Raw genomic sequence first — 25,167 nt, forward strand, 5'->3', positions numbered from 1 at the left:
GACATCGGGAAGAGTTTGACGATTGGCGCAACTCCATTTCTTGCAGCAAAATCCAACATTGTCAGACTGCGGGTCGGGCCGTGCAAGGACTTCTCCTAAGAACGCGCACCCGGAACAGAACAGACGGGTAGTCGGGCCCGCAAGTACGGGCGGGCGGGGTAGATCGAAACCGAAAGGGCCCGTGAACTCGGTCCCTTGCCGTAGTCGGTGGTCGATGGTTCGAATCGGGTCGTGTCGGGCCCGATGAGTCGATAACGTCTCCTCGCACGGAGTAAGGTAGTTCTTCAGACAATCTAAGCGATAGAGTACAGGGTACACTATCGCGCCTTATATACGCGGGCCCGCAAAGGGGGTGATCGGACACCCGGGCCTCTCCTCCTCCTCCTCGCTCCCGTTCCTGGCCGCAGAGGGGACGATCGTACATCCCTTGCGGGCCAGGCGCTACTCCTGACCTCCTAGCACTCCTCCCCAGTCCCCTTGTGTCGAGTTGGGCTCGGCGACGGCTCGATGTGTCGTTCTCGGTCACGTGCTCCCCCACGTGTGCGTTCCTCCTACTGGGGCGCATGTTCCCCGTCGTCACGTGCTGCGTGTTGCGGGCCCGCAATGGCCTGACACCAGTGCCGGAGCGGACGGGCCGGGTCTTATCCGTGACAAACATCCTCTTGTGAACTGACCGAGAGGCGATTACAGTGCCTAGAGTACCATGAAAATTTTTATATGGCGAGTGAAAGATGGTCGTTACCTTGGATGTTGATGCCGCAAAGTACGATGGGCAGAATTGGAATGGTTAGGTCATCAAACGTGATCGTGATGGGGTAGACTGTGGCCTGTGGTTTGAGTACAGCAATATAACTGTCAGAATCATGAATGCGATTCAGATGTTGACATGTTGAAGACCAACGCACGGTTTCCAGTCCATCTGAAAGCTCGCGGTGATGATTAAATGATCAACTGGCTTAACGCCCTCGAATTTTTCCTTCCCCTTGGTTGCAACAAACTCGGTAGCGCCTAAGCGCATGGCTTCTTCCTTTTTCGAGTCGGTGCTGGAGAACACAACGACTTCGGCGCCCATTTTGGCCAAAAACTGAATAGCAAGATGACCCAGGCCACCGATACCGATTATCCCAACCCGGTCCGTTGGCCGGATGTTATACGCCTCAATGACGCCAAACACGGTTGCGCCACCGCACATTAGGGGAGCGGCTGCCTCCGGTGCCAGTCCGGGAGGCACTTTGAATAAAAAGTCCTGATCCCAAACTGCGTGGGTTCCGAACGAGCCTTGGTGGAAGTCGTGGGTTCTATATTCCTCTGAGGGGATCATTAGCCAAGACCCATTAAAACTCAACAACGCATACCCTTATCAATGCAATATTAATCGTAGCCTGCATCCTAGTCAGAACGGCATCAGGCGAAATCCGAAAATCTGGCCTTGCAGACAAGAGTCGCATATCCCACAGGTTTTGTGGATGTACCTGTTGAGCGCTTAGTCATAGGCCGCGGTGTACAGCAGCCAAAAAAAATAGCCCACCATCCAACAACATCGCCAGGTTTGAATTGAGTGACAGCGCTGCCGACTAGGCTCGCTTATGCCAGCACCCAACGGCTAAAATCAAAGGGCAAGCACGATGATCCGCCAGCTCGATGAGGCGATGGCGTGTAGGTAGCATTGAAGTCAGAGGACTCCAGCGACCGCTTCGCGAAAGGCATTGAGGTGGTGGGGCAAGCCAAGTGGTGGTTTCGGTCCGTGATCTCGGCGCTGACAGGCCGGATCGGGACTTTTTCCTCTGTAGCACACGCAATACTCACATTCACGCAAAAATAAAAACATCACGAGTCTTGTATTTTCGAGGGCTATCGAATGGTACAAAAAAATCGAAAATCCAAGAGAAAAAGTGCGGATGTACAGGAAACTCGACCGCCGAAATGCCGTTGTCACCAAGCCACCGGTGATTTTGTCTCTTTTACAGACCCAATATCATGGCGGTCGTAAACTCCCTACGAGAAAATAGGGTCTGTTGGTTACCACGCTGATGTGAGGCTGTCAAGCATTATTAGATAATATCAGTCAGCTGATCTGTCAATCACTCACTTATCGACGCGTTTGAGTGCATTGGAGGTGGCTTGAGCCTATGATTAGTGGCTGGGGGGGTGTAGATTCCCTAACTTTATGCTAAATTCTTGTTGCAAAAGCCTTCCAGAGGTGTTTGGCCATATTTAGCGTCAAGACTATATTACCTCATCAAGTGACTCATGATCTTGTCCATAGGCACGTGACTAGTCCTCTCAAGTCGATTCTTACATTTTCTGCAACTTTGAGAGATGTAAAACTGGGGAGTAGGCCTGCAGAGTAGAAATTCAACAGCTCTAACTTGATTGACACGTCCATTTTATCCACGTCGCGTGGGGGCCCAGCATATCGAGAGGCACGTGCATTTCCAAAACGGGTGATTATATAATAACGCAGGATCCCAGCTATTGGGACGTGGTTACCACCAGACTACCGGTGATTATTCGAGTTTAAACTCGTGTTTACTCAAGTCTAATTGGAGGTGAGCACAGCGTTACGCAACGCAATCGCTTTCTCACCCACATTCCCCACCTTCTCGACAGGTCGTAAGCGGGAATGGCGAGCAAGAACCCGAGCTGCTGGGTCGCATCTTGCTCGTTTGGGTACGTGATCCGCTTTCACACAGCGCCGTGAATCCTGACAAGCTCGGTCAGCCCGCTTAGAGCAAAGACACAATGCAGCGGCGCATTACTTTGTCTCCCGCTCCCTATAAGCTACCTGGCGACGACGGAGAGGACATCAGCACCTCACTCTGTCTCGCCAGGTATGCTTGCATTGCTTCTATATCTACTTACTCACTCTGTCTCGCCAGCTGTACTTTTGCGCTCTCTGAATAAACAAACTTTATTCCATCTATTTCTCATATGACTGATCATGCACAACCACCATACACCCTTACGCCCCAGCAGCAAGCATCTGTCGACGCCTGGGTCAAGTCCTACGAGGAGGGAAGAGCTGATCGCACAGAGGTTACCTACCAACTCACCGTCCTGCTCCATAATACCTGCATTGAGCAAAACGTCCAATTCTCATCAGCAATACTCCGACCTTGCTTGGAACAACTGGACGCGATCGATAACCAACGGAGAGTTGTACCAGATGGCCTCGACAACTCCAGTGGAGGTCTCGGAACCCGTCGTCGAGAACAGTTCGGCGAGGAAGAGTCGGCGCCTAAGCGTCAAAGAGTCGACTATGCGGCTTTCTTCAGGCCGTCCGGCGCGACTGACGAGTTCCTCGACTCCATCATACCGGCCAAGGTCCTCCTTGTATCTGCCCGAGTCCAAGTCTACTCTGAGGACATCAAGGAGGCCATTCGCCATGCTCACACCTCACCCTGGATGCCGAGTTTTCCGCCCAACCTCTGGAGACCAGTACTCCTCGACCAATATGTCGACTTCGACCTCATTCGTGCCAACACCTATGCGACCGAGCCAGAGAGACCAGTCGAATTGGTTCTCGGCGAGACCAGCTTCGATGTTCAGGTTCGGAAACCTAAAGTGGTCTCAACCATCACCACCGCTGCCCAATGGAACACAGCTTTCTGGATCTATTCGGAGGCCGTCAACAGCGCTTTCCAAGGGCGAGCAACAGAACTCCAAACCTATTACCGTCTCATCAACGCAGCCTTCGCAAGTACTCACGAGGTCTACCACAGTCGCGTCCTCAAGTATGATCGTGCCCTCCGCGTCTACATCGGACAGACCCGACGGCTGCTGCTCGATGACGCTGGAACTCTGCACGAGATCAGACACGCTCACCTTGCCGAAACCGGACTCTATGTCGCGCAAACAATTGAAAGGCACCAGTCCAGTGCGCGCGACCGCTCGTCCAGCAGTCAACGACGGAGAGGCGGACCTGTTGAGATCTGCAAGAATTTCAACCGAAAGCGTTGCAGCCTTGCGCACTGTCGCTACCGCCATGTCTGCCTCGAGTGCCACGGGAATCATCCAGCCGAAGAGTGCCCGGATAAGCGTAACCTGCGCGCCTAGGAGTGGTCATGATACACTCCTGCATCGTTTTGCGCCGGAGCAACTGGGAGATGACGAGGAAGTTGTGGCTTGCTACCTCCCGCAATTCATGCGAGGAATGGGCTGGAGAGAATTTGAGCAAGCGTCATATAGCCGAACTGCCCGATATACCGAAACTGACGAGCCACTTCCTCGTCCATCTCCACATGAGTTCTCCAACGCGTCGGCCATGCGCACCATTTTGGAGAACCCCGAGTTGTTTCAAGTTCCCCAAGTTATACGGGTTGACCGCCTCGAAGCCCTGCTAGGTCGCCACCCCAATCAACTGTTTGTTCGCTCAGTATTGACCGGCCTCCGTGAGGGTTTCTGGCCGTGGATTAACACGCACCATGATTCTGGTTACCCATCCACTTGGGACAACTCTTGGGCTCCACCACCGTCTGAACGCGAACGGGACTTCATTGCGAGTCAGCGCAACCTTGAGGTCGCAAAGGGTCGGTTTTCACGCACCTTTGGCCCGGACCTGCTCCCCGGCATGTACAGCACCCCAATTTTTGCGGTCCCAAAGCCTCATAGCGAAGATCTCCGTCTAGTCTCGCACCAGAGCGCTGGGCCGTTCGCGCCAAACACGATGGTTGACAAACTGCAAACCAAAGGTCCACGGATGGACACGATGCAGCAGTTTATCCCCGCACTGCTTCGCTTCCGTCGTCAAGAGCCTCATGCGCATATTGTGCTCTTCAAGTCCGATGTTTCTGAAGCATTCCGACTCATACCCTTGCACCCACTTATGCAGATCAAGCAAGTGGCGACAAGCAACTTCCCAACCAAGGCTGAGGTTTTGTCTGGGAAAGACAATGGCGCGCTACAGCGCAATGTTGACTGGTGTTGCACGTTTGGGAGTTGTGGGTCACCGAGGATATGGTCGTCCGTTATGGGGCTCGTGATCTGGATTGCCATATTCGTCAAGTCCATCGTAGACTTGTTCTGCTACGTTGACGATGCTTATGGGTGGGAATACAGCGACAATCTCCTCTATTATGAGCCCTACCATAAGTCCATGCCTGCCAAACAGGTCAAACTCCTCCGACTTTGGGATCTTCTCGGCATCCCTCATAAGGAGAAGAAACAGCTCCATGGCACTTCGCTGACCATCATAGGTTTCGAGATCGATCCGAACGCAATGACTATGACATTGCCGCCCTCTGCGAAAGCCGATCTCATCGCCGCTGTTCTTGATTTCGTTGCATCGCCGTCTCTCGTCGCCGCACACTTCACGAATTTCAATGCCTCGCCGGGTGGATTAACTGGTCCTTCAACATGTTCTTCCTACTTCGACCCGCTCTCTCAAATATGTATGACAAGATGTCGGGAAAGTCCAACGCGCATGCTCAAATTTATATCAACAAGGCTATCAAGTCCGACCTCGCATGGTTCGTGAATCACCTTGAGCGATCTAATAGCACCTTGCTGCTTGATGCATTAGATTGGAACCCACATACGGAAGCCTTTGCCACCATGTACTGCGACGCATCCCTCGGCGGCATGGGTTTTTGGTTACCTGAGCACTTGCTAGGTTTCCACGCACCCGTTCCGAGCGAGACCCCCAGCAATATCATCTTCTACTATGAAGCACTATGTGTTGCTTGTGCCTTGAACTGGCACTGTCGCAATGTTCTTATACACACGTCTTGCGTAACACGATACCGCATCACAATTTTCACTGACAATGCTAACACTGTTAGTATCTTCAGCACACTGCGCGCGCAACACCGGCGTACAACACCATCTTACGCAGCTCAGTAGATAACCTCTTGAGGTTCAATGTCGACCTGCGCGTGCTGCATATCCCTGGCGAACTCAATTCCGTAGCTGATGCTCTCTCCCGCGGCCGTCTCGACGTTGCTCGAGAATTGGCTCCAGGACTTGTTATCAACAAATTTATACCCCCACAAGAGGCGCTGGGGGCCCCCGAACAATGATTACACCCACTATCCCGTCCAGGCAACCCATTCGGGAAGCCTGGACACATGAGCGATTCGAACGCGAACTCGCTGTCGCCCTCAACGCCTCAATTGACATCTCGTCAGCCCACACCTACGGATCGGCACTCAACTCTTGGATCGAGTTTTGTCGTATCAACCAATTCCCAACAGAACCCACAGAAAAAACCCTGGCCTTTTTCGTTGTATATCGCTTCGACACACATCAACCCCAACTCTGTCGACTCATATTTGTCAGGTATTTGCAATCAGCTCGAAGCCGTTTTCCCCCAAGTCCGCGCGATGCGTAGAAGTGTTCTCGTGTCTCGCGCTCTGAAGGGCTGCAAACGCATCCATGGCCAGGCTGTCAAAAGGAAAGACCCTTTGACCCTTGGACATCTACGCACTGCTATTGACCGCTTACCCGCCATACCCACCCATGACGATCTCCTTTTCCTCGCCATTCTCCTCTCGGGCTTCCATGCGCTCCATCGTCTTGGCGAAATGACCATGCCTGACAACCCTAAACTACGGAATCCTCGAAAATACACGAAACGCGAATCCGTCACGTTGAATGCAGAGAGTTACGAGTACTGGCTTCCGGCACACAAAGCTGATGTCGCTTTTGAAGGTAACCGCATCATAATTGCAGACCAAGCTGCCCTGAAGTATTTTTTACTCTATCTCGACTCTCGCGACCGGCTACTGCCTTTCAACCCTTATCTGTGGGCTCGGGAAAACGGCCAAGTACCGCCACGGGCCTGGTTCATCAAACGCCTAAAACACTTCTTCCCCAACCCCAACATCGCCGGCCAGTCTCTCCGAGCAGGCGGAGCTACCCACCTTGCAGAAGATGGTGCTCTTCCCCACATCATCCAAGCAGCCGGGCGCTGGTCATCAGAGGCTTTCCAAGTCTACTTGCGCAAACATCCTACGGTCCTACACGGACTCCTACGCGCCCGGCGGCAGCGGTATCCGACCCTCATCATCATCATAAATCTCTTTTCATTACCCTCCATTACCCATATCGGCTCCTCCATACCGCTCGCCGTCTGCCAATTTCATCATGTAGTCTCGGGGCAGCGCCCCCGGGGCTGACTTCCGACTAAAAACCCATCAATCGCGAGCCAACGAACGACGACAATTAGTCGAGTTTAAACTCGTGTTTACTCAAGTCTAATTGGAGGTGAGCACAGCGTTACGCAACGCAATCGCTTTCTCACCCACATTCCCCACCTTCTCGACAGGTCGTAAGCGGGAATGGCGAGCAAGAACCCGAGCTGCTGGGTCGCATCTTGCTCGTTTGGGTACGTGATCCGCTTTCACGCAGCGCCGTGAATCCTGACAAGCTCGGTCAGCCCGCTTAGAGCAAAGACAATGCAGCGGCGCATTACTTTGTCTCCCGCTCCCTATAAGCTACCTGGCGACGACGGAGAGGACATCAGCACCTCACTCTGTCTCGCCAGGTATGCTTGCATTGCTTCTATATCTACTTACTCACTCTGTCTCGCCAGCTGTACTTTTGCGCTCCCACCCCGTTTCACTCCACACCCTTTTTCTTTCCATCCATATATAATCACTTTACTTATATACTCTCATGTAAACCCATATCGGCTCCTCCATACCGCTCGCCGTCTGCCAATTTCATCATGTAGTCTCGGGGCAGCGCCCCCGGGGCTGACTTCCGACTAAAAACCCATCAATCGCGAGCCAACGAACGACGACAATTAGGATATATTCTTCTTCTTCCAGTCGTTATTGAACGTGATTTCAATAACGACTGGTCTCGAGTCTAGCTGCCGACTTGCTCGGCGATTCCGACGATTCCGACGCCTTCATGTCCCAAGGCCATATCTGTTGAAATATGAGCTTGAGGAACCAGAAAAGAGCAGGTAATATTCGTAATATTTGCGTTTGTTGGGTGCTGGCGGTAATATCTTGTCTTTTGTACTGTTAGCGCGGCTGTACATTCGTTTATTGAACAGGAGACGCTTGCCACTGTCAAGACACTCTTCCTAGAACAACACCGTGATTTCTTCTCCATCTTCCGTGGTCTGGCCCAAGATTCGTTTGTCGTCGTTCGGCGCGTGTTGGAACTGTGTTGGGGCGGCATATGGATGTGATGCATTACCGTGATACTGGCATATTATTCGCCACAGTTACACTGAGATGGACAAAGAAGAATTTCAATTGGAGGGTTTGAGTCTACTGCTTTGCTTCGTTCGTACAATTACAAACAAACGTTGACCAATATAGAAGAACAAAAGAGAACAACGCCAAGTTTTACATGTCAGGGGGAAAGGGAGTGGGGACCTGGTCGAAAACGCACAAAGGAGAAAAGCGTGGGTTCATCAAGGCTGCTGGAACCACAGACCGACCGAAATATAGTTTGTTTTGGTGCTCGAGGGCAAGAACAGTGCCACACGAGACAGGAAAAGTTTTCCATGATTCTATGGTATGATAAGTCAGAAAAGCAAGGTGCTAAACTTGATCAAGTTCACCATGGGGAACCTTGCCCAAGGAAGCATCAGACGTCCACTGGAGATCCTCATCGTAATATGCTGGGTGCCAATCCTTCAAGTACATCTCGCGCAGAGAAACAGGCTCGGTGGGCTTTCCATCGTAAGCATAGTGGCAAAGCCATACTCCTTCATCCTGTGCTCGGGGGTTTGTCCAGAGGACAGCGATGAATGGTGCATCGCGGAAGTTGATGATACACCCATGTCCGCGAGTGCGATCGGGCGTCTCGAAGTTCTAATGCGAGAATGTCGGTTTGTTTAGCTGTAAAGTCCAAGTGCCACTCACAGGATTGAGTGCATTTTCGTCAACGACTTCTGGTATGAGTTCCCGCCATTGTTCTTCAGTAAATGCATCAAGCATCTTGTCGAGAGCGAAAGGGTCGGGCATGGGGCTCTGGGACAATGAAGATTTGGGCTGGGGCACTGCACGCGACTGGCGGGAAGCCTTGGACTTCTTCTTAGGCATGGGAGGACAAGGAGGGGCGGTCACAGCGTGGTCACAAGGCAACGACTCATCATCATCTGGGCCCACGTGACGCCCATAATTTTTTTTTATCTCCGAACACCGTGAGTCTACCGTTATTCAGAATCACATCGATGAAATGTTCACATACGCGATAAGATGAACATTCATCTTCCGTACACGAGCCCGGGTCCCTTCCCTGGTCCGAACTTGATGGCTGGCCCCGTCGTTCCGCGGGTGCGGAATGGTTTGCGAGGGTCCATATCTCTTCGTCATCCTGGACAGTTCCGAAAAGTTGTATTGGCAAAAAATGCTCAGGGTCCAACTCGGGAGCTGATATTTTTGTGCATCGGCCTTGGGACGGGGCTAATCTATGAACAGACTCTCGTCGGAGGGTCCTGGCAGATCTGCAACTCAACCTCACTCTCCGCTGCCGTCTTCCGACGCGGCCAATACCCTTTTCACGCTCCTATCTCCAGTAACTACATCCTTCACCCACAAAGCGCACAACATTATACGTCACTCAATACGCTACCTGCGCGAGTGATCGAAGGGATGAAGCTCGCTCAAGACGGGGGAGCAGTAAATGCGCCACCTGGGGCACAGGGGCTCCAGTTTCGCCACCCAGGTTACGCCACTCAGATCGGTTTCTACGGCTTCTGGGCCATACGAATCCAGCACATGGACAACTATGCTGTCGTTCCATCCGTCTTTAACGAGTTAGTCATTGAACAGTCGGGAGGGGGCATGCTACGTGCAGCGAGCATTAGCGTCTGCTCGCAGACACAATCATCTCTTCATACCCATCGTTGACACTGCATTCTTGTCCCACATTCTTGTTTTCTTGTCCTGCTTTCCATTGTGCTTTCCTCACTCGCATGCTTTGATATAATTTAGAGTGTAATACACAGTTCTGTGACCAGTCCCAGTCCCAATTCTTCCTGCATTCCAAAAAGCATCCCATGGAGATGTGGTCTTTATTTGTGTGAAGTTGATGAGGAGAAGGGCAGTAACAAGTATACGGAGGATGGAATGAAAGACACAAAGGTAATTAATGACTATAAGTGATTTATGAGGCGCATATAGTCAGTCGCTGAAGTAAGAAGGGGTGGGCGGAGTCCGTAGCCGGGAAAGTGACGTCGGCGGGCTCTTCAAGGACCCTAGCCCTCGGGCAATTCCGTGCCTAACACCGCAACGGGCCCCGCCCCGGCGCGCACGAACCCAAACGCGAAGCCAAACGCTGCACGCAGAACTGGAGCTGGATTGATGGCGACGGGTACGGGTGCGGACGTGCTGTTGTGGAACTTGGTCTAATTGTCTGCGGTGGTGTCAATATCTTTGTTGAATATACCCGGTTTGGGCCGTTTTCGCTCCTCCCTTTTTTATCATGCAACCTTGGGCGGAATGCGCTTTAAAATGGACAGCATGAGATCTACAAGTGAGCTCGGAGGCGGTATTTCAGAGAGTATTGATTGTTGTGTCTCGTGCCAGTGTATAGGCAGATAAGGGACCGCGGAAAGGTTGTCCAGAGAAATGAGGACCCATCAGCGCGAATCGCGTTGCGGAAATTTGAGTAAACTGGGTTGGGCAGAACGGGCCTTCGCCCTTTCCAGAAGTCCGTCCATACGGAGAGCTCGAGATGGCGCGTGTTTGGACCTGGGGAAACAGTTGAACGGCGGACATGGTCGTTTGCGGAAAGCTCTCACTTGTCAATGGAAAGCTCTCTTGGCAGTTCGGAAACACGAACAAGCCCCTTCCTTCAACACTGGGAACCCAAAGTGTCGCCCAACAAGGTAGGGCAAGACCTCGCGCGCATGATCAAAGCGAGCAGAGACCATGATGTAGGCATGGAAGCGATAGCAGTGGCCCACGACATACAACGAAGCACTGGCATGCCGATATGGCACCACATCCGAGTCAAGTCTGACCCAGACGACTATTCCGATACCCCAAATCGACCGTTCAATGTCTACTCGAAAACCACCGAGTGAAAACAGTCAGAGATGCAGAAGAACTGGCAAACAAAATACAGACCCGCAGACACACATCAAGAGTCGATTGCAGATGTGCGTCATGTCAGATAACACGGACGATATCTAAATGCAAACACCCAAATAAGTGCTATGAGAAGGCGAGAGATATGCTGCACACCATCCAAGACAAATGGGACCCTAGAATGGCCCAGCTGGAGACGACAGAGGAGCTCCTCGACGACATACTGCCCACACTCGACGAGAACGTCATCCCGTTCAACCGGAAAATCACCACACGAGGATCCATAGCAGACACATTCCGCGTCTTCGCGGAACACAGCAAAAATGGCCTTAGACATACCCGCGAGCGGCCCGTCAGCTTTAAAAAACGGAATGCAGGCCGGATCTGGCATCTTCTTTGGGGAAAACGACCCAAGGAACAGGTCATTGAGAATCCCAGCCCAACTCTCGCCATCTAACCAGGTCGGACTCCGACGGAGAGCTGGCGGCAGTAAAAGAGGCCGCGGAGATGTGCCCCATCGACCGCCCCGGCGGGCCCCTACATATCATCAGTGACTCAAGGTACACAATCGACGGCCTCACGAAGAAGTTACAGAACTGGGAAGATGTCGGATTGTTGCTCGTAGAAAACAGCGATCTGGCATGCGCGACGATGTCAAGGATCAGAGAGTGCAGGGCAGAGACAACCTTCCAATGGGCCAAAGGCCATGCTGGAAATGAAGGGGCTGACATGCTATAGTAGCTGGCCTCGGTGCAACACAAACTCCCAAAGACGAAATTAACATGGAAGTGAGACCTGACCTAGCCCTCCCTGGTGTCAAACTACAGGCAATCAAACAGTCAACGGCCTACAAAATAATCAGAAGAAATAAATATGGCGGGACCGGGCTACAGCCCTCAATAGGTGAGAGAAAGCATGTCCAAAGCGCAGAACACGATCGAGTCGCGAGAAGATACGACCACCACCGAGAGAACAATCTGGAAAGCGACAAGACGCAAAGATATGTCGCGCATAATCCGAGTCTTCATGTGGAAATTGCTTCACAGAGGCTTCAAAGTGGGTAATCACTGGAAGGATATTGATAAGTATCGGCGTGCTTGCTAATAGAATCTGGTAAGGGCAGCCTGCGTTGAAGAACAAGACAGACTAATGTTCATCGGTCCCACATATACCTCGCCGTGCCTCAGCGACCTTTCCTGGTTCAAGATGGTGCTCACCGGAATGCGTGATCTTGATTCTGACCTGCGTAGGGGTTGGACCATCGCTCTGGGTAACCGCCTCGACAATGTGACCAGCAGCAGAGCCTTTGTAAACGGTGTACTGGAAGCTCATGTTGTTGCCTAAAGCTTGGACCGCAATCGCGTTAAATAGAAGGGAAGAGGATAAATAGCCATAAACAAGCGATAACAAACGAGCGGCCTGACTCGGTGACGATAAGACTTTGTGTTCATGCTTCCAATGCTCGCGAAGTTTGTGCGCTAAGCAAGAGCTGCCAGGAAACGCCAGAGTGATATTTTCGAATGCTTCTGGTTGAGATAGAGCCTCAGGGATCTACCTTTTACTTTCCGCAAGTGAGCCAATAATTCTATAAGAGAACAATAAGTAAACCTGAGCGATGCACCTCTGGTGGAGGTCTCACCATTATCAATGTGATTCGACAGATCTTGGCTGAGGTTCAGATACTTGTCCTTCATTTGGTCGCAGCGGGAATGTCCTTCCTCACCCTTGTCTCATCAGCTTCGCAGACGCTCTCGATTCTCGCGCTTGTTCTTTTAATAGTCATAGCACCGCCGAGTGTTGTCGCGCTCGTCGTGTTGATCACCGAAAACAACTGTTATGCTGTTCACTTAGTTCACTTACTACTGCATAGGATAAAAGTACGGGTATCATGGGGAATTGTCTTATTGAACCAGCCCACTGTCTGTTGGAAGGCCTTTTCGAACCCTTCCTTGACTTCTGGGAACTTCAGAGCGGGCCGAGCAGCAAACCCATGAGCTGCAGATGTTATTCAAGTATCCAAAGGACTGTGATGATGCGCTTACCAGTGCCTGTGATAACTTCAGTCGATTGGAGAAAGCGAACAGCGACAACATACCGGGATAGACAGTAAACTCGTATTCGACAAAGTTGTCCTTGCCCTCTCGACCTTTATACAGTGCATTGAGCTGCTCGAGACGAGCGGGTTTGATTCCCATATCCTCTAAGGGAATGTCAGCAGTGGTAGTTCCTGCAGTCACAACCAAATCGCTAGCCTTCAGAGCAAGCCCAAGCGGTGGGAGCCTTGATAGCGAGGACGTTGGCGTCAGTAGGATTTGACGGATGGGCAAGGACAATGCTGCTGAGAAGATCTGGATGTTGGGAGCCTAATAGGACAGCGACGCCGCCACCATAGCAGTAGCTGGAGCAGGATGAGACAAGGGAAAGGGAGCTGATAGTACCTACCCTACGGCACCGAGCTTCTCATAATGCTTGGTCTCTTGAAGCTTGTTGATGAACTGGAGGAAATTCAATTGGAGACTAACGATGGGAGACGTCACTTGCGGTAAGGGCACGGGCAGCACCGGCCGACGGTTTGTTGCGAATCATGGCGGGGATGCTGGGCAGCACTTTCCACACGATTTGGGCGATTTTTCCAACGCCAAGCTTCACGCCAGCTTTCTCTGGCAGCGCGGATAGCTGCTGGACGGTCACCGGTGGGTGGCCAGCGAAGAGGTCGGGAACGTAGACGTCGCATTCGAGGCATTTAGCAAAGTTGTCTGCGAGTATTTTGGAGTTCTGACGATTGAAAGGAGGAAAGGTTAGAGTGACATGACACTGAAAATAATAACTACCTTGAGCGGGAGTCCAAATATATCGGTGAGCAAGATGATGGCGCGCTTGGAGGTCGCGTTTTCTGGACCTGGCGCGAAATACGCAGCGCCATCTACCTCAGAGGTCTTTCCCGTTGGCTCGCCATCGAGCAGCTCTCCCGTGAAGCAGTTGGGACACGACATTCTGGCTGGGAAGAAGGTTGCCCCATGCCGGGCTTTTAAGAAGACGCAGCGGGGGAAATAGGACAAAAATAGGACGGAGAGCAACCGTGGTTTCCAGTTGCTGACACACCAAGGCTTATGATGCTCTCCATCAACCACGCACGATTAGCGAACGACTCTGTTCTGTACCACATCGAATGCAAGAATGGAAGAATATCGTCTATCCAACCAGAAGAGACCACTAACCTAGCTGCCGACGTCGTTGCGGATGGGGGAATCGTCTTGCCATCGCTCTGCCATTCTCACATCCATCTTGATAAATGCTTCATCCTGGACCGCTGTCAACTCGTTACTGGGTTTGCCTACTTGCTTTCTGGCGTAGAGCCACACCCAAACCGCTCCCTAGAGACTTCTCCGAAGCGCTGAAAGTCACCAATCAGGCGAAAGCTGCCTTTGAGCCCAGCGATCTTTACAAACGGGGCCACAAACTCATTCGTGATAGCGTTGAGTGTGGTGTGACCTCAATGCGGGCCTTTGTAGAGGTCGATCGAGCGGTTGGTTTCTCGTGTGTTGAGCAAGGTGTCCAGTTGGCCACTAATTTCCGTGACGTCTGCGATGTCCAGCTAGCTGCATTTGCGCAGGAGCCTTTATTCGATGACACTGAAAGTGTCGATCCTGGGGAGAACTACTCGCTGCTTGTCCGTGCCCTTGAAACGCACGATCTCCAAGTTGTTGGCTCAGCTCCCTATGTGGAACCCACGCTAGCGCAAGCAAAGCTCAACATTGGTCTGATTCTCAACTTGGCGCTGAAGCATCGGTGCCATGTCGATTTTCATCTCGATTACAACCTCGATCCGACTTCCGAACCGCTTATCTTTAACGTCATTGAACAAGCAAGGCAGCTCTCGTGGCCCCCTGCCCTGAAAATTACCGTTGGACATGCCACGCGTTTGCAGCTCTTCACACCAGAGGAATGGAAGGAGCTAACTTCGGCCATGGGAAGCCTCCCGATAACATTTGTCGGCCTTCCCCAGAGCGATATGTATATGATGGGCCGTGGTGATTCTCCGTTAGGGGCGCCTAGAGGAACGTTGCACATTCCACAAATCGCGGCTCAACACAACATCCAGATTGCAATGGCGGTCAACAACGTGCAAAACGCATTTACGCCTCAGGGTTCAGTCGATCCACTATCACTCTGCACTTTTGGCGTCGCGCTGTTTCAAACAGCAACGCCGAACGACTTGAAAACCTTATTGGTGTGTAGTCGACTCGATAGAGGTGCATACTCAGACATATTTCTTTTAGCGAGCAGTGACATTGACCTCCAAAGAAGCGATTGGAGAGACAGAAGCTTACAAAGATCTGACATTATCTGTCGGCGATCCCGCTAATCTTGTCGTCTTGCACGGAACGCCCACAACACAATTGGCGGTGCTTAACCCTGGCTACGTTCGAACGACTATACGCGCTGGCCGTGTTGTTGCTTACAGACACAATTCTGTGTGGATAGCGTCCAATTGAACCCGATGTGCGTGGATGTGATAAGAAAGAAAGAACTACATAGCTAATTAGGCGAAAAGAGTAGGCGGTCATGAATGTCGTGAATCTTCTCAAGCGGTAACCGTAGGCTCGGCGGCAGGTTCGGGGGCAGGCTCTGTCGTTTCCGTCGGTTCTGTCGCAGCTTCAGCAGGCTTTTCTTTCTCTGCTTCCAGTTTCTCCAGCCACTTAGCGACGAACTTAGAGTGTGCGCCATAGTTGAGTGTGCCCTCGACGGAATCCCTGGAACTCATCAGCATCTGTACCGTAAACCCTTGTCGAGGAAATTCACCTAACTACGCCTTTACCGTCGACGATGAAGGTTACGCGAGCAACCTCAGCCAACCCAAATAGACCCTTGCCAACGTTGTACGCCTTGGTGGCCTCGCCATTTGTGTCGCTGAGCACAGGATACTATTGGATGTTTGAGCATATGGAGAGCCGGAAGCGTAAAGCGCTGTACTGTGAGCTTGTTCTTCTCCACGAACGCCTTCTGTTTCTCAACAGTGTCGTGGCTGATACCAACGATCTCGACTTTGTCCGTATGGAAGGTAGGTTTCTCTGTCGACGTTAGTATTAACCTAAGACAAAGAAAAGAGGACAAGCCGACCTGCGATGGCGTTCCGGAATTGACAGGCCTCTTTGGTGCAGCCATAAGAACCTTGTGGTGTGGTTGAGTGTTAAGGGAGCAAGCCGAGGACGTAACATACCAGCCTTGGGATAGAAAAACAGTACGGTGGGTATTCCCTTTGCTCCCGGAGTCAGCGTAAAGCTTTCGCCATCGTAGTTGGGGAGGGTTATGGCAGGGGCTTGTTGTCCGACGAGTTTCTGGTGAGACATGGCTGAAGAAAAGAAGATGTGACTGTGGGCTGTGTATTTATAGAGTTCACGCTTCTGTGCGCGTGCAGGGTTCGAGACCATTCTGCATTCTTCGCCTCGTGTGGTGTCATTCTGGTGTGAAAGAACTGTAAATCCCTGAGCGCGTTGGACGCGGCGATCAATAGCTGATGATGTCACGGTCACACACAAATTTTCTGGATGTCCAACCCTGAGCGGCCCAAGAAGCGCGTCAAGACAGTCCACCACACGAACTACACGTCGGCCAGCGATATCCGCGCGGCTTTGAGTGCAGCTGACCCTACCTCGGGTAAATCCGGCTGCGTTCCGAACCACCACGATAACTCATTCATCGTTTTCAGCTCTCGTCAATCTACGGAACCAGTTTGCGGTCTGGCCAAGCGATGGCCTCATCGCAACTACCGATTCCCGTCTTCTCCTCGCTCAACAATGGCTCGATTCTTCTCCTGGAGCATCAGAGCTGTTCACTATTTGGGAGCAACTTAATGTTAGGCAGCCCGGAACGATAGTGCCCGTTGTTTCGCTGGTTTCCTCGTTGCTCGCCCTTTTCAACAGCCATTATACATTCCACGCATCGGGTCTCCCGATTCTTCGGACACTCATCTCGCCGCCATGGATGAAGAGACTCAACTCGTATCTCGGTGCAACGCACAACGAGTTACTCCTCGTTACTCTCAAGTTATTCAACGCCATGTCGGCTTTTGGGCGTGGAAAAGAGCGGAAAGCACTGCTCGAGTCGTTTGCTTGGGAGACAAAAGTGCGTATATTGCCACGGCCATTGACCGCAAACTAAGAAACTGGGCAGTCGCTTCCTAAGCTGCTCAACATGAGACGTCGAACGAAAGGAGATGACTCTTCCGATGCTCTCGCCAAGCCAGGTGAGCAATACACTCCCCAAAACGTACCCAGACCCAGCTATGAGCAGACATCCGAACTTCGTACATGCTCTTCTGTCTGTCGTTTATTGAACAGGACACGCTCGCCACTGTCAAGACACTCTTCCTAGAACAACACCGTGATGCATTCTTCTCCATCTTCCGTGGTCTGACCCAAGATCCGTTTGTCGTCGTCCGGCGCGTGTTGGAACTGTGTTGGGGCGGCATATGGATGGACCTAAAGCTCAAGCGGACACTCAAAATCGGGCTGTTTGGCGAGATAACCGTGGCGCACGTGAGCAGGCTTCCACTTCGCCCGCCATGAGCCTGGCTGATTCGCTTCTTGTGAGCAGCTTCTCAAGATTTATGATCGCGTTGCTCCCGAAGACGATCAGCCGGGCAACATACCAGCAGACATCGCACACCATTTTTTGCTTGCGATATGTACTCGTCCGGGAATTGGCATTTGCTTCAAGGATAGAGGATGGTATCCACGAAAGTCTGAGGACGACGACGAAGAGGACGGTTCTTCTCGGGCCAAGACTGGCAAAATATATAACAAGATCTTGTCAAATGTCTTGAAAACACTGAAGGTCAATGAAGACTCTCGTCAGCAAGAACTTGCGCTCAAGATAATGGGTGCTTGTCCCGAACTAGTAGCAGGGTAAGAAAAATCCCTACAGCCATCTTCACATGGCCTCATAATTCATAACAGCTATTGGGGAGCAGCTGGACTAACGCTCGAGCCTCGTTTGTCCTCTAAATGGATCGCAAACGTCTCTTTCTTTTCCTCGGTGCTGGCTCTACCGATCCCTACCGACTCATTTCTCTCAGAAAACGGTGTATTGTACTATCCCACACCCCCGCCTCTGTCTGTTGTCCTGGAAAATACTTTTCCTTCGGTTGGCACCAAAACCCATTTCTCAAAAGGTCTCCAGCAGGCAAGCGGACTCGTTCAGCACTGTACTGCCTTGGCACTCTCCAAATGCTTGGTCAAGTACCGTCGGGTGTTGGATGTGTTTCGGACAATTGAATCTACACTGGAGGAAGACGAGGTGGATGGACAATGGGCAAAGCTACAGCGCGATCTTGAACGAGAGGTCCGCCATCGAGTCCCCGAGTTCCAAGTCATCGTAGCTTTTGCTTCTGGACAGGCAACAAAACAGGGCGATCCTACCAAAGCAGCCTTGTTGTCAGAAAGTGCGCAGAGGTTGATGTGGATGTATCATTCCTGCCTCCCGCAGTTAGTTGCAGAATCGCGGTTCGATGTCGGCAAACTGGTTCAAAATCTTTCTGATCTGAGTGCGACAACTCGGTCTGAAGAAGACAGGGACTCGGCGACGAGGTTGAACGTCGTTAAGCAACTTCACGTGCTGCGTCTCCTCAATGAAAGTGATCAATTCCAATGGAGTGGCAAGGCTGGTCTGTGTTGTGGTCCCGGATCGAGCGTTTTTCCTAACGAACCCACTAGCCTCAGGGAAAACGCACTCTAATGTTCTCCTCGATGCATACTGCTCTTGTGAAATACCCTCATTACAGCAAACACTCCACAATCTTGTTGTCAGTCTACTTGAGCGGTCGAATATCTTCGAAAACAGCCCGGGTGAGGCGTCGCTTTGGATATCTGCGATTCCGCTAGCACACAGAGTTCGGAATACACCCATCGAAGGGCTATCTCGCGCAGACGAAGCAGCTGCTGTCGTTTCCTTTGTGGACGACTGCATTCAACGTTGTTTGCAGACACCTTATCGCTACATCGAGGAGATGCAAGCCACACAGTTTTCTGAACTCCCTAGCCCTCTCATCATGACTGCAGTTGAACAACTTCGTGCCAAAATGACGGGCAAATCTCCTCTGCCACCAGCCCATCTGTTAGCGATCACCACTTTTTTGATGAGATTGCTTTCGCGTCTTGCCGGCATCCAACGAGATCTTGGATTCTTGTCCTACATCACGGAAAATTGCTCTGGAACTCTCCTCGATGCCCCACAAGCTGTACAGCGTCAGTTCGCAAGCCTGCGTCAATACCTCCCGCCAACGCATATCGATGATGGCCTTCATGATGCTGATCTCAGTAACCCGTAAGCATCAATGACGCATATAAACGCTGACACACAACTCTTCTCCAGACGGTCATTCCATGACCTATTCATCCACGCCTCACTCTCAGACATCTCCCAACGAAGAGAGATCTTGGTCCAGTCCGTCATTGCTACTGCATCTGGCTTCAAGCAAGCCATATGCCTGATCGGTCATAGTTTCAGCTCAAACCAGAACTTGGTCTTGACCAACGCGCTTCTTGGACTTCTTACGGCCATTTTCACCAAGGCAGACAAGTGTCTTTCTTCCTCGAGCCTCTCGGAAGTTAAGGAATACGCTTTCATCCGAACGCCTGCGCTGTTTTCCTTATGCACGAAAATCGATGTTTCGGAAGACGTCGTTAAAGGTTAGTTTTCGTCAGTCAGTCTTGGACATGGCTGACGTCAATCAGCTATATCAACGCTCCTCAAAACCAGTCTTGACCCTCAGAAACGAGAAGATAGGGACTTGGCCGCAAATATATCGGGTCACTGGCTCAATGCGCTGACCAGTAGTACACTGACTGTTCCTGTGGGTCATGACTTTCGACTTTAATTATCACTAAGCTGTTACAGCCGGCTTGCTTGCCGTGGATACCGTATGTAGAGGCTCAAGACCTGTGGGATGCACTTCGTACTCTGAGCAAGGAAGCTGTTGTGCGACCGGAGCCTTTGGAGATGGTGATTACTGCCTTGGAGACCTCAGTAAAGACTTTGGCAACTTCCAATTCTCATGAAGACCTTGAACTTCTTTCCAGCCTCCGATCTAGCCTTCCAAACTCTTCTGCTCTCGAAGCTATGATTGCTGCTGTTATCAAGACCTGTATCCCGATGGGATTGTCTGGACGAGCTTCTGAACTTCCAAATGTAATCACCGTCTCATTACTGGATCAAGCCCGAACAAGTTGGTCCCGGAAGGCGCAGCTGCCACTAACTTCGCTTGATCTACATTCGCTGTTATACCAGGAGAGTCCTTGGACGACGTCTACTGTGGACATTATTGTTGCTCTGCTGCACCGGTCTTCCTTTCCTGTCAACCTTTTCGAGAGCTGGCTGTCATGCGATATGGCTGTCGAACGGTCCTCAAATCAACTCCTCCATGTTGTCTACGCATTCTTGGACAGCCAAATGGACCAACTGGTTGCGATTAACAGTGACATGTGGATGTCGCACTCGAAGAATTGTGTCCGTCATTTGGTCGACGACAAGACATCAGTGTCACTTCGTACACATGCAGAACTTTCCCTTCGTCTCCTCTTGCGACACATACCTATCATTGGCACCAACTTGGATGATTGGCTCGAGGCACACCTCCATAAGGGTTCTAGTCCGACGCGAGAAGCTCTCCGATTCGGGACTTGGATGGCGAAGCATATGGGCAATGCAAAACCAACATTACTCAATCACGCTCTTGAGTGGGCAATTGCGTTTTTTACTGAGCGTGAAACAACTGTCGAACTTTTGGATGGGCTTGGTGAGTACCCTTTTGATATTGCTGCGGTGTCTAAGTGATCTCCAAGCCACATTGGCGAGGAATGTGAAAGTGGTCGATTCAGATACTGCTCAAACGCTAGCCGGCGTCATTATCCAAGGCAGTCTCGGTGATGGCGCAGCTGTCGAGTTGTTATCTGCGTTGCTTCAGGTTGCCTCGTTCAAGGCACGTTTATTTCGAAAAAAAAAATGAATATACCGCTTACTGATCGTTGATCCAGCCACTGATCGTCAATCGCCTTTTACAAAATGTCATTCAGCATCCCCAGTTTTTCAAACTCTGCGCTGGCACCACGCGCACACAAATTGTTCATGCGCTACATACCCTCTTCCATCTCCACCCAAATAATACTTGTCAAGCAACGCATATCCAACCCCTTACGAGCATTTATCAAGGTACCTGTTCGGTAGCTGACCAACAACTCCTGGCCATATTCCATCTTTTTGAGGCACAGCGGAAGATCTCGGTGTCTCCGTTGTTTTCACAGTGGTCCGCATCTGAGGGCTCCACTTGCTCAACTGCGCTAGAAGCCATCCAAACGCTTGATGCCACATTGGTTTTCCGAACATGCTCACATTTCCCGACATGGCGGACGCTTGATGCAACCCCAGGAGACATCTCAGAACGGTCGTCAGATGCTTCAGTCTATGATCCGGTGTTCTTGGTGCTGCTTTTTGCACAAGCAATGGCGGAAAAAGTACCCGAGAGCGCTTTCGGCTGGATTGAGATGTTTCGAACTAATATCGTCGGTCTGCTGATCCGGGCGTTATCGGGTCAAGATTCCCGACTACGAGAATTTTCACGACTCCAACTGGCTGGTCTCTGGGCCCATCTAGAGGTATGTTAGCGTCTCTATGTGTACCAAAGTGAAGCTGACGTACTACTCTAGTTCGCAGATATGCAGGAACAGCCACATGTTGTTTATGTAATGAATGTTCTCCGTAACATGCTTCCCTCATCGCCCTCAGAACCACTTCGGAGACTTCCGTCCTATACGACACTCATACTCGCCCATGCCGTTCGCGGAATCTTCTACCCATCTAACTTCATTTATCCACTAACGGCACGGTTCTTACTGCAACGGCCTACACTCGACACCACTGATGTTCCCTTGCTCTATGGGATGCTCTACAACAGTGGCGACGACTGGAAGAAGGAGCGAAGTTGGATGATTCGATTCATTTCCGATGGTATGATGAGCACGGACGACTGGCGCGTGTTGAAACGGCGACACACATGGGAACTACTGGCCGATCTTTTCCAAAGCTCGGAGCAAGACAATGTCTTACGAAATAGTATCCTCGAGGTATAAGCCTGCTTTCAACTTTTATTCTCAACTAAGCCTAATCGTTAGGTCCTCGCTAATCTGACATGCAACGCGCAAGCAACGACGTCACTCATTCTCAAATCATCCCTCTTACAATGGATCGAGATGCAGCTCTCTGTCTCCGGCAGCGAGGCAGTCTCCTGGCTCAGCGTTTTGGACAATATTCTGGTAATTGTGGATGCACAAAAGCTTGAATCCTCCACTGGAGGCGAATGGCGAGCGACTATTTGTCGATGTCTTCTGTTGGCAGTCCAAGCTGCATCGCAGTCGTGTTTGTCGCCGTCCTTTGTCCACCTACTCACTCACTAACACGCCGTAGCAAAACTGGCAGATTCCGTCACACTCGCTGCCTCGGCTACATTGCGCCTAGCAGCCTTGTCTGGCCCAGTACCGTTTGCACTCGATGATCTCATTTCAGCTTGTTTGGAAGGAGTCGAGGCACTGGAAACACAAGTGGACTTTAACAGTCTACCTTCAGTAGCATTATCCAACAACGAGCTGCTACCGCCTCATCGCGGAGCAGATCTGACTAACTTGGATGAGAGGGATCCTTGTCTTAGATGGGGCAACGCTGTTGAGGTTTTGTGGCAATGCACAATGCGATTGTCGGAGAAGACAGAACTGTGGGATAGGCTTATGTATCGACTGCTGGTGTGGCGGGCAGTCGTTGGCAGTGATCGGAGCCCAAACGGGGAATGGGCGCGGCGGATGTCGATAAGGCTGTGTAGCACGTGACCGCGTACCCACTTCATTGTTGTCCAACCCCAGCACAATGGTCTTTTTGTTTTCTCGATGGGCCACGCATCGCCGGTTGCCCGAGCCCTTAAATACGTGCTACGGGCGGCACAATGGCCCATAACAGCTTTCCTCCCCGCCTCATCACGAAATTTTCACTCAAGAGCCTGTGGCTCCATTTACGCTCATTCGAACGACACGACCCGTTGTATCGCTAGCAACCTAATCTGTATAACCAAATGCTGCCTCCCCGTGCCTGTGCGTGTCTAGCTGCTGCTGCTTTCAAGGTCACACTAACTTGAAACTAGACATCTTTATCGGGCTGAATGGCCTCCGTATCCTCAGTATCATTGGACTGATTCTCGTTTTTGCGGTGCGTTCACTGGCCGTGCCACGCGCTTCAGATGGACTGAATTCTTCTTCTTAAAGAGCAATATCGTGACTTTGGTGCACGATATCCAAGCGGTCAACCACCACCTCGCTGGCAGCAACGCCGAATCACTCAATTCAACCTCCACATCCCGGAACGATGACTACATTATGTCAGTTTTTTGTCTTCTCTGCCGGAAAGCCTGGCTCAATGAATGTGTAAAATAGCAACAGCACCGTCCCCAACCAACCTGCAGGCGTATTCTGGGCCGTCTTGAATCGCCTGCTCCTCATTTTCCAGGTCATCGTCCTGCTTCTCTCTGAAGTCGGCTGGCCGTCTGCTTTCTTCAACCGCTTCTTTCCTATTCTGGGGAAAGAGTTCGGCCTCGGACCGATTGGGATCATTCAATGCCTGTAAGTCCCCGTTCGTTGACTGAACAGTGAGCTCATTGACCCACGCATTGCAGCCTCGGAGCCGCGATCCTTTCACACCATGTCGACCGGTTCTCCTTGGTCTCCGCGTTTTTTCTGTTCTCCATCGGCTGCCTCAACATATTTGCTGGGCTCGTATTCCGTGCCTCGGCTCGGGGCAAGCGGTCAATAACCTCCTGGCGCGAGCATGCCAAAGAGAGTTTGCCCACTCATGTTGCGGGCGTGGATATTCGTCCCGTCGCCTCCGCAGGCGCCAGTGTCGTTTCGGGAATGTTTGGCGCGAAAGAAGAGAAGCAGGCCAGCGCGGGTAATGGGTTTGGTCTCGCCGGAGAGCGTGCTGCGGGACTGAAAGGTATATTCTCTCTCTCTCGAACTAACATCATATGGCTTACTTGCGCTTATCAGGTTACTTGATCTCCAAACCACTCGAGTCCCTCCCGCGCTATGCACCGAAGCGGTAAGACGACACTAGTGTACGCTTAGGGATCCATGTGCAGCCAATAAATGTCACTTTCCACCATGAAGTTTTCCGTCTTTCCGTTTCTATTTCGCCGCCGTCCCCCGACAGCGTCCGATTATTCCCGACGTATGCTTTTTTCCCTTGTTAGGCCAGTGTCGGATTTGAGGCTCGTCATTTGGGCCCAATCACAGCGCTGTGTATTCTCTCCAAGCTAATCTAACATGCCACCGTCGGGCAACAAGCACTTCGAAGCTGAAAATCAGCCCATCTTCGACCCGATAGCTCCCGGGTGGTGGGAGTCTGTGTGTGTGCATTTTTTTTCTCTCTCTCTCTGCAGTCCGGCGTCTGCCATCAGACGCATCAGCCCGTCTAAGCTCTGTTTGGTATAGCGACAAACACACCCCACTCGGAGATCACTCTTCGAGGGATTGCTGCTGGAGACGGAATAACCACAGCAACAACTGCTTGCGGCGTTTGGGCGACCGTACGCCACTGGTAAATCTGCCAAAACCGGGAGTCGAGTCGGACGGACAAAGCACTCCTCCAAGCCATCTGAATCAAATACGCTAAGGCAAGTGCGTTTGCGATTGCAACCATTGAACGGATGGGGCGATTTCCCCTTGGCTGCCCACTCTTGGCTCGCGCGACTATCGCGACTATTAGCACATACTTGCAGCCAGCCCAAATCCGGCAAACTACCACACCATCCTCGACCGCATATGGCAAGTTCAAGCCCAACTCTCTCCATGTTCATCTCGGCGTCGACCGGGTGTGGTCTCACACCTTCTTCTTTTTCTGGCGCCAGCCTTCCTACGCACAAAATGCACGCGGTAAGAAAAACCGCCGAACATGACGCGGCAGAGGACCTGACGGCAACAGCTGCTGTTCATTTCGAGTTATCTCCGTGTTCCTGCTTCCAGTGAGAGACGAAACTAGTGCATTGATGGGGTGGTGAATGGTACTATGTGGATGCGAATGATGATGCTATGGGAAGTAAGAAGTGATGCTTGGTATGGTAGGATACAGTGGGGTTGTC

General features: G+C 51.5%; 8 protein-coding genes across 8 annotated transcripts; 4 read left to right on the forward strand and 4 right to left on the reverse strand.

Moving 5' to 3' along the window:
* Positions 1-713: 713 nt before the first annotated feature.
* Positions 714-1,321, reverse strand: MIND_00858500 (uncharacterized protein; the record flags this gene model as incomplete). Its single annotated transcript, XM_037365248.1, has 2 exons — positions 714-852; positions 906-1,321. The coding sequence occupies 2 exons, from the start codon at positions 1,319-1,321 to the stop codon at positions 714-716; spliced, it is 555 nt and encodes a 184-aa protein (XP_037218490.1).
* Positions 1,322-6,013: 4,692 nt separating this feature from the next.
* MIND_00858600 (RNase H domain-containing protein) lies at positions 6,014-7,115 on the forward strand (the record flags this gene model as incomplete). Its single annotated transcript, XM_037365249.1, has 2 exons — positions 6,014-6,276; positions 6,329-7,115. 2 exons carry the CDS (start codon positions 6,014-6,016, stop codon positions 7,113-7,115), a joined length of 1,050 nt encoding a protein of 349 aa, XP_037218491.1.
* A 1,185-nt stretch (positions 7,116-8,300) lies between these two features.
* MIND_00858700 (uncharacterized protein) lies at positions 8,301-9,020 on the reverse strand (the record flags this gene model as incomplete). Its single annotated transcript, XM_037365250.1, has 3 exons — positions 8,823-9,020; positions 8,519-8,771; positions 8,301-8,467 (listed from the first exon to the last, which is right to left on the reverse strand). The coding sequence occupies exons 1-3, from the start codon at positions 9,000-9,002 to the stop codon at positions 8,301-8,303; spliced, it is 600 nt and encodes a 199-aa protein (XP_037218492.1). The 5' UTR covers positions 9,003-9,020.
* A 3,746-nt stretch (positions 9,021-12,766) lies between these two features.
* Positions 12,767-13,987, reverse strand: MIND_00858800 (DLH domain-containing protein; the record flags this gene model as incomplete). Its single annotated transcript, XM_037365251.1, has 8 exons — positions 12,767-12,825; positions 12,876-12,989; positions 13,037-13,042; positions 13,090-13,246; positions 13,290-13,392; positions 13,437-13,470; positions 13,517-13,769; positions 13,826-13,987. 8 exons carry the CDS (start codon positions 13,985-13,987, stop codon positions 12,767-12,769), a joined length of 888 nt encoding a protein of 295 aa, XP_037218493.1.
* A 117-nt stretch (positions 13,988-14,104) lies between these two features.
* Positions 14,105-15,490, forward strand: MIND_00858900 (uncharacterized protein; the record flags this gene model as incomplete). The annotated part of the gene is made up of 3 exons (XM_037365252.1): positions 14,105-14,322; positions 14,373-15,225; positions 15,275-15,490. 3 exons carry the CDS (start codon positions 14,105-14,107, stop codon positions 15,488-15,490), a joined length of 1,287 nt encoding a protein of 428 aa, XP_037218494.1.
* An 89-nt stretch (positions 15,491-15,579) lies between these two features.
* Positions 15,580-16,345, reverse strand: MIND_00859000 (Peroxiredoxin Q; the record flags this gene model as incomplete). The annotated part of the gene is made up of 5 exons (XM_037365253.1): positions 15,580-15,748; positions 15,798-15,919; positions 15,969-16,066; positions 16,116-16,166; positions 16,216-16,345. The coding sequence occupies 5 exons, from the start codon at positions 16,343-16,345 to the stop codon at positions 15,580-15,582; spliced, it is 570 nt and encodes a 189-aa protein (XP_037218495.1).
* A 198-nt stretch (positions 16,346-16,543) lies between these two features.
* MIND_00859100 (uncharacterized protein) lies at positions 16,544-22,870 on the forward strand (the record flags this gene model as incomplete). Its single annotated transcript, XM_037365254.1, has 15 exons — positions 16,544-16,652; positions 16,705-17,120; positions 17,169-17,241; positions 17,289-17,533; positions 17,592-17,902; positions 17,954-18,660; positions 18,710-19,319; positions 19,368-19,684; positions 19,730-19,848; positions 19,893-20,790; positions 20,837-20,973; positions 21,029-21,646; positions 21,698-22,114; positions 22,163-22,406; positions 22,455-22,870. The coding sequence occupies 15 exons, from the start codon at positions 16,544-16,546 to the stop codon at positions 22,868-22,870; spliced, it is 5,637 nt and encodes a 1,878-aa protein (XP_037218496.1).
* A 239-nt stretch (positions 22,871-23,109) lies between these two features.
* Positions 23,110-24,132, forward strand: MIND_00859200 (uncharacterized protein; the record flags this gene model as incomplete). Its single annotated transcript, XM_037365255.1, has 6 exons — positions 23,110-23,128; positions 23,179-23,243; positions 23,300-23,412; positions 23,468-23,653; positions 23,707-24,023; positions 24,077-24,132. 6 exons carry the CDS (start codon positions 23,110-23,112, stop codon positions 24,130-24,132), a joined length of 756 nt encoding a protein of 251 aa, XP_037218497.1.
* Between the last annotated feature and the right edge of the window lie 1,035 nt (positions 24,133-25,167).

This window comes from Mycena indigotica (assembly GCF_014461135.1).
Source record: "Mycena indigotica strain 171206Taipei chromosome Unknown Mind.scaff0007, whole genome shotgun sequence".
Lineage (NCBI taxonomy): Eukaryota > Fungi > Basidiomycota > Agaricomycetes > Agaricales > Mycenaceae > Mycena > Mycena indigotica.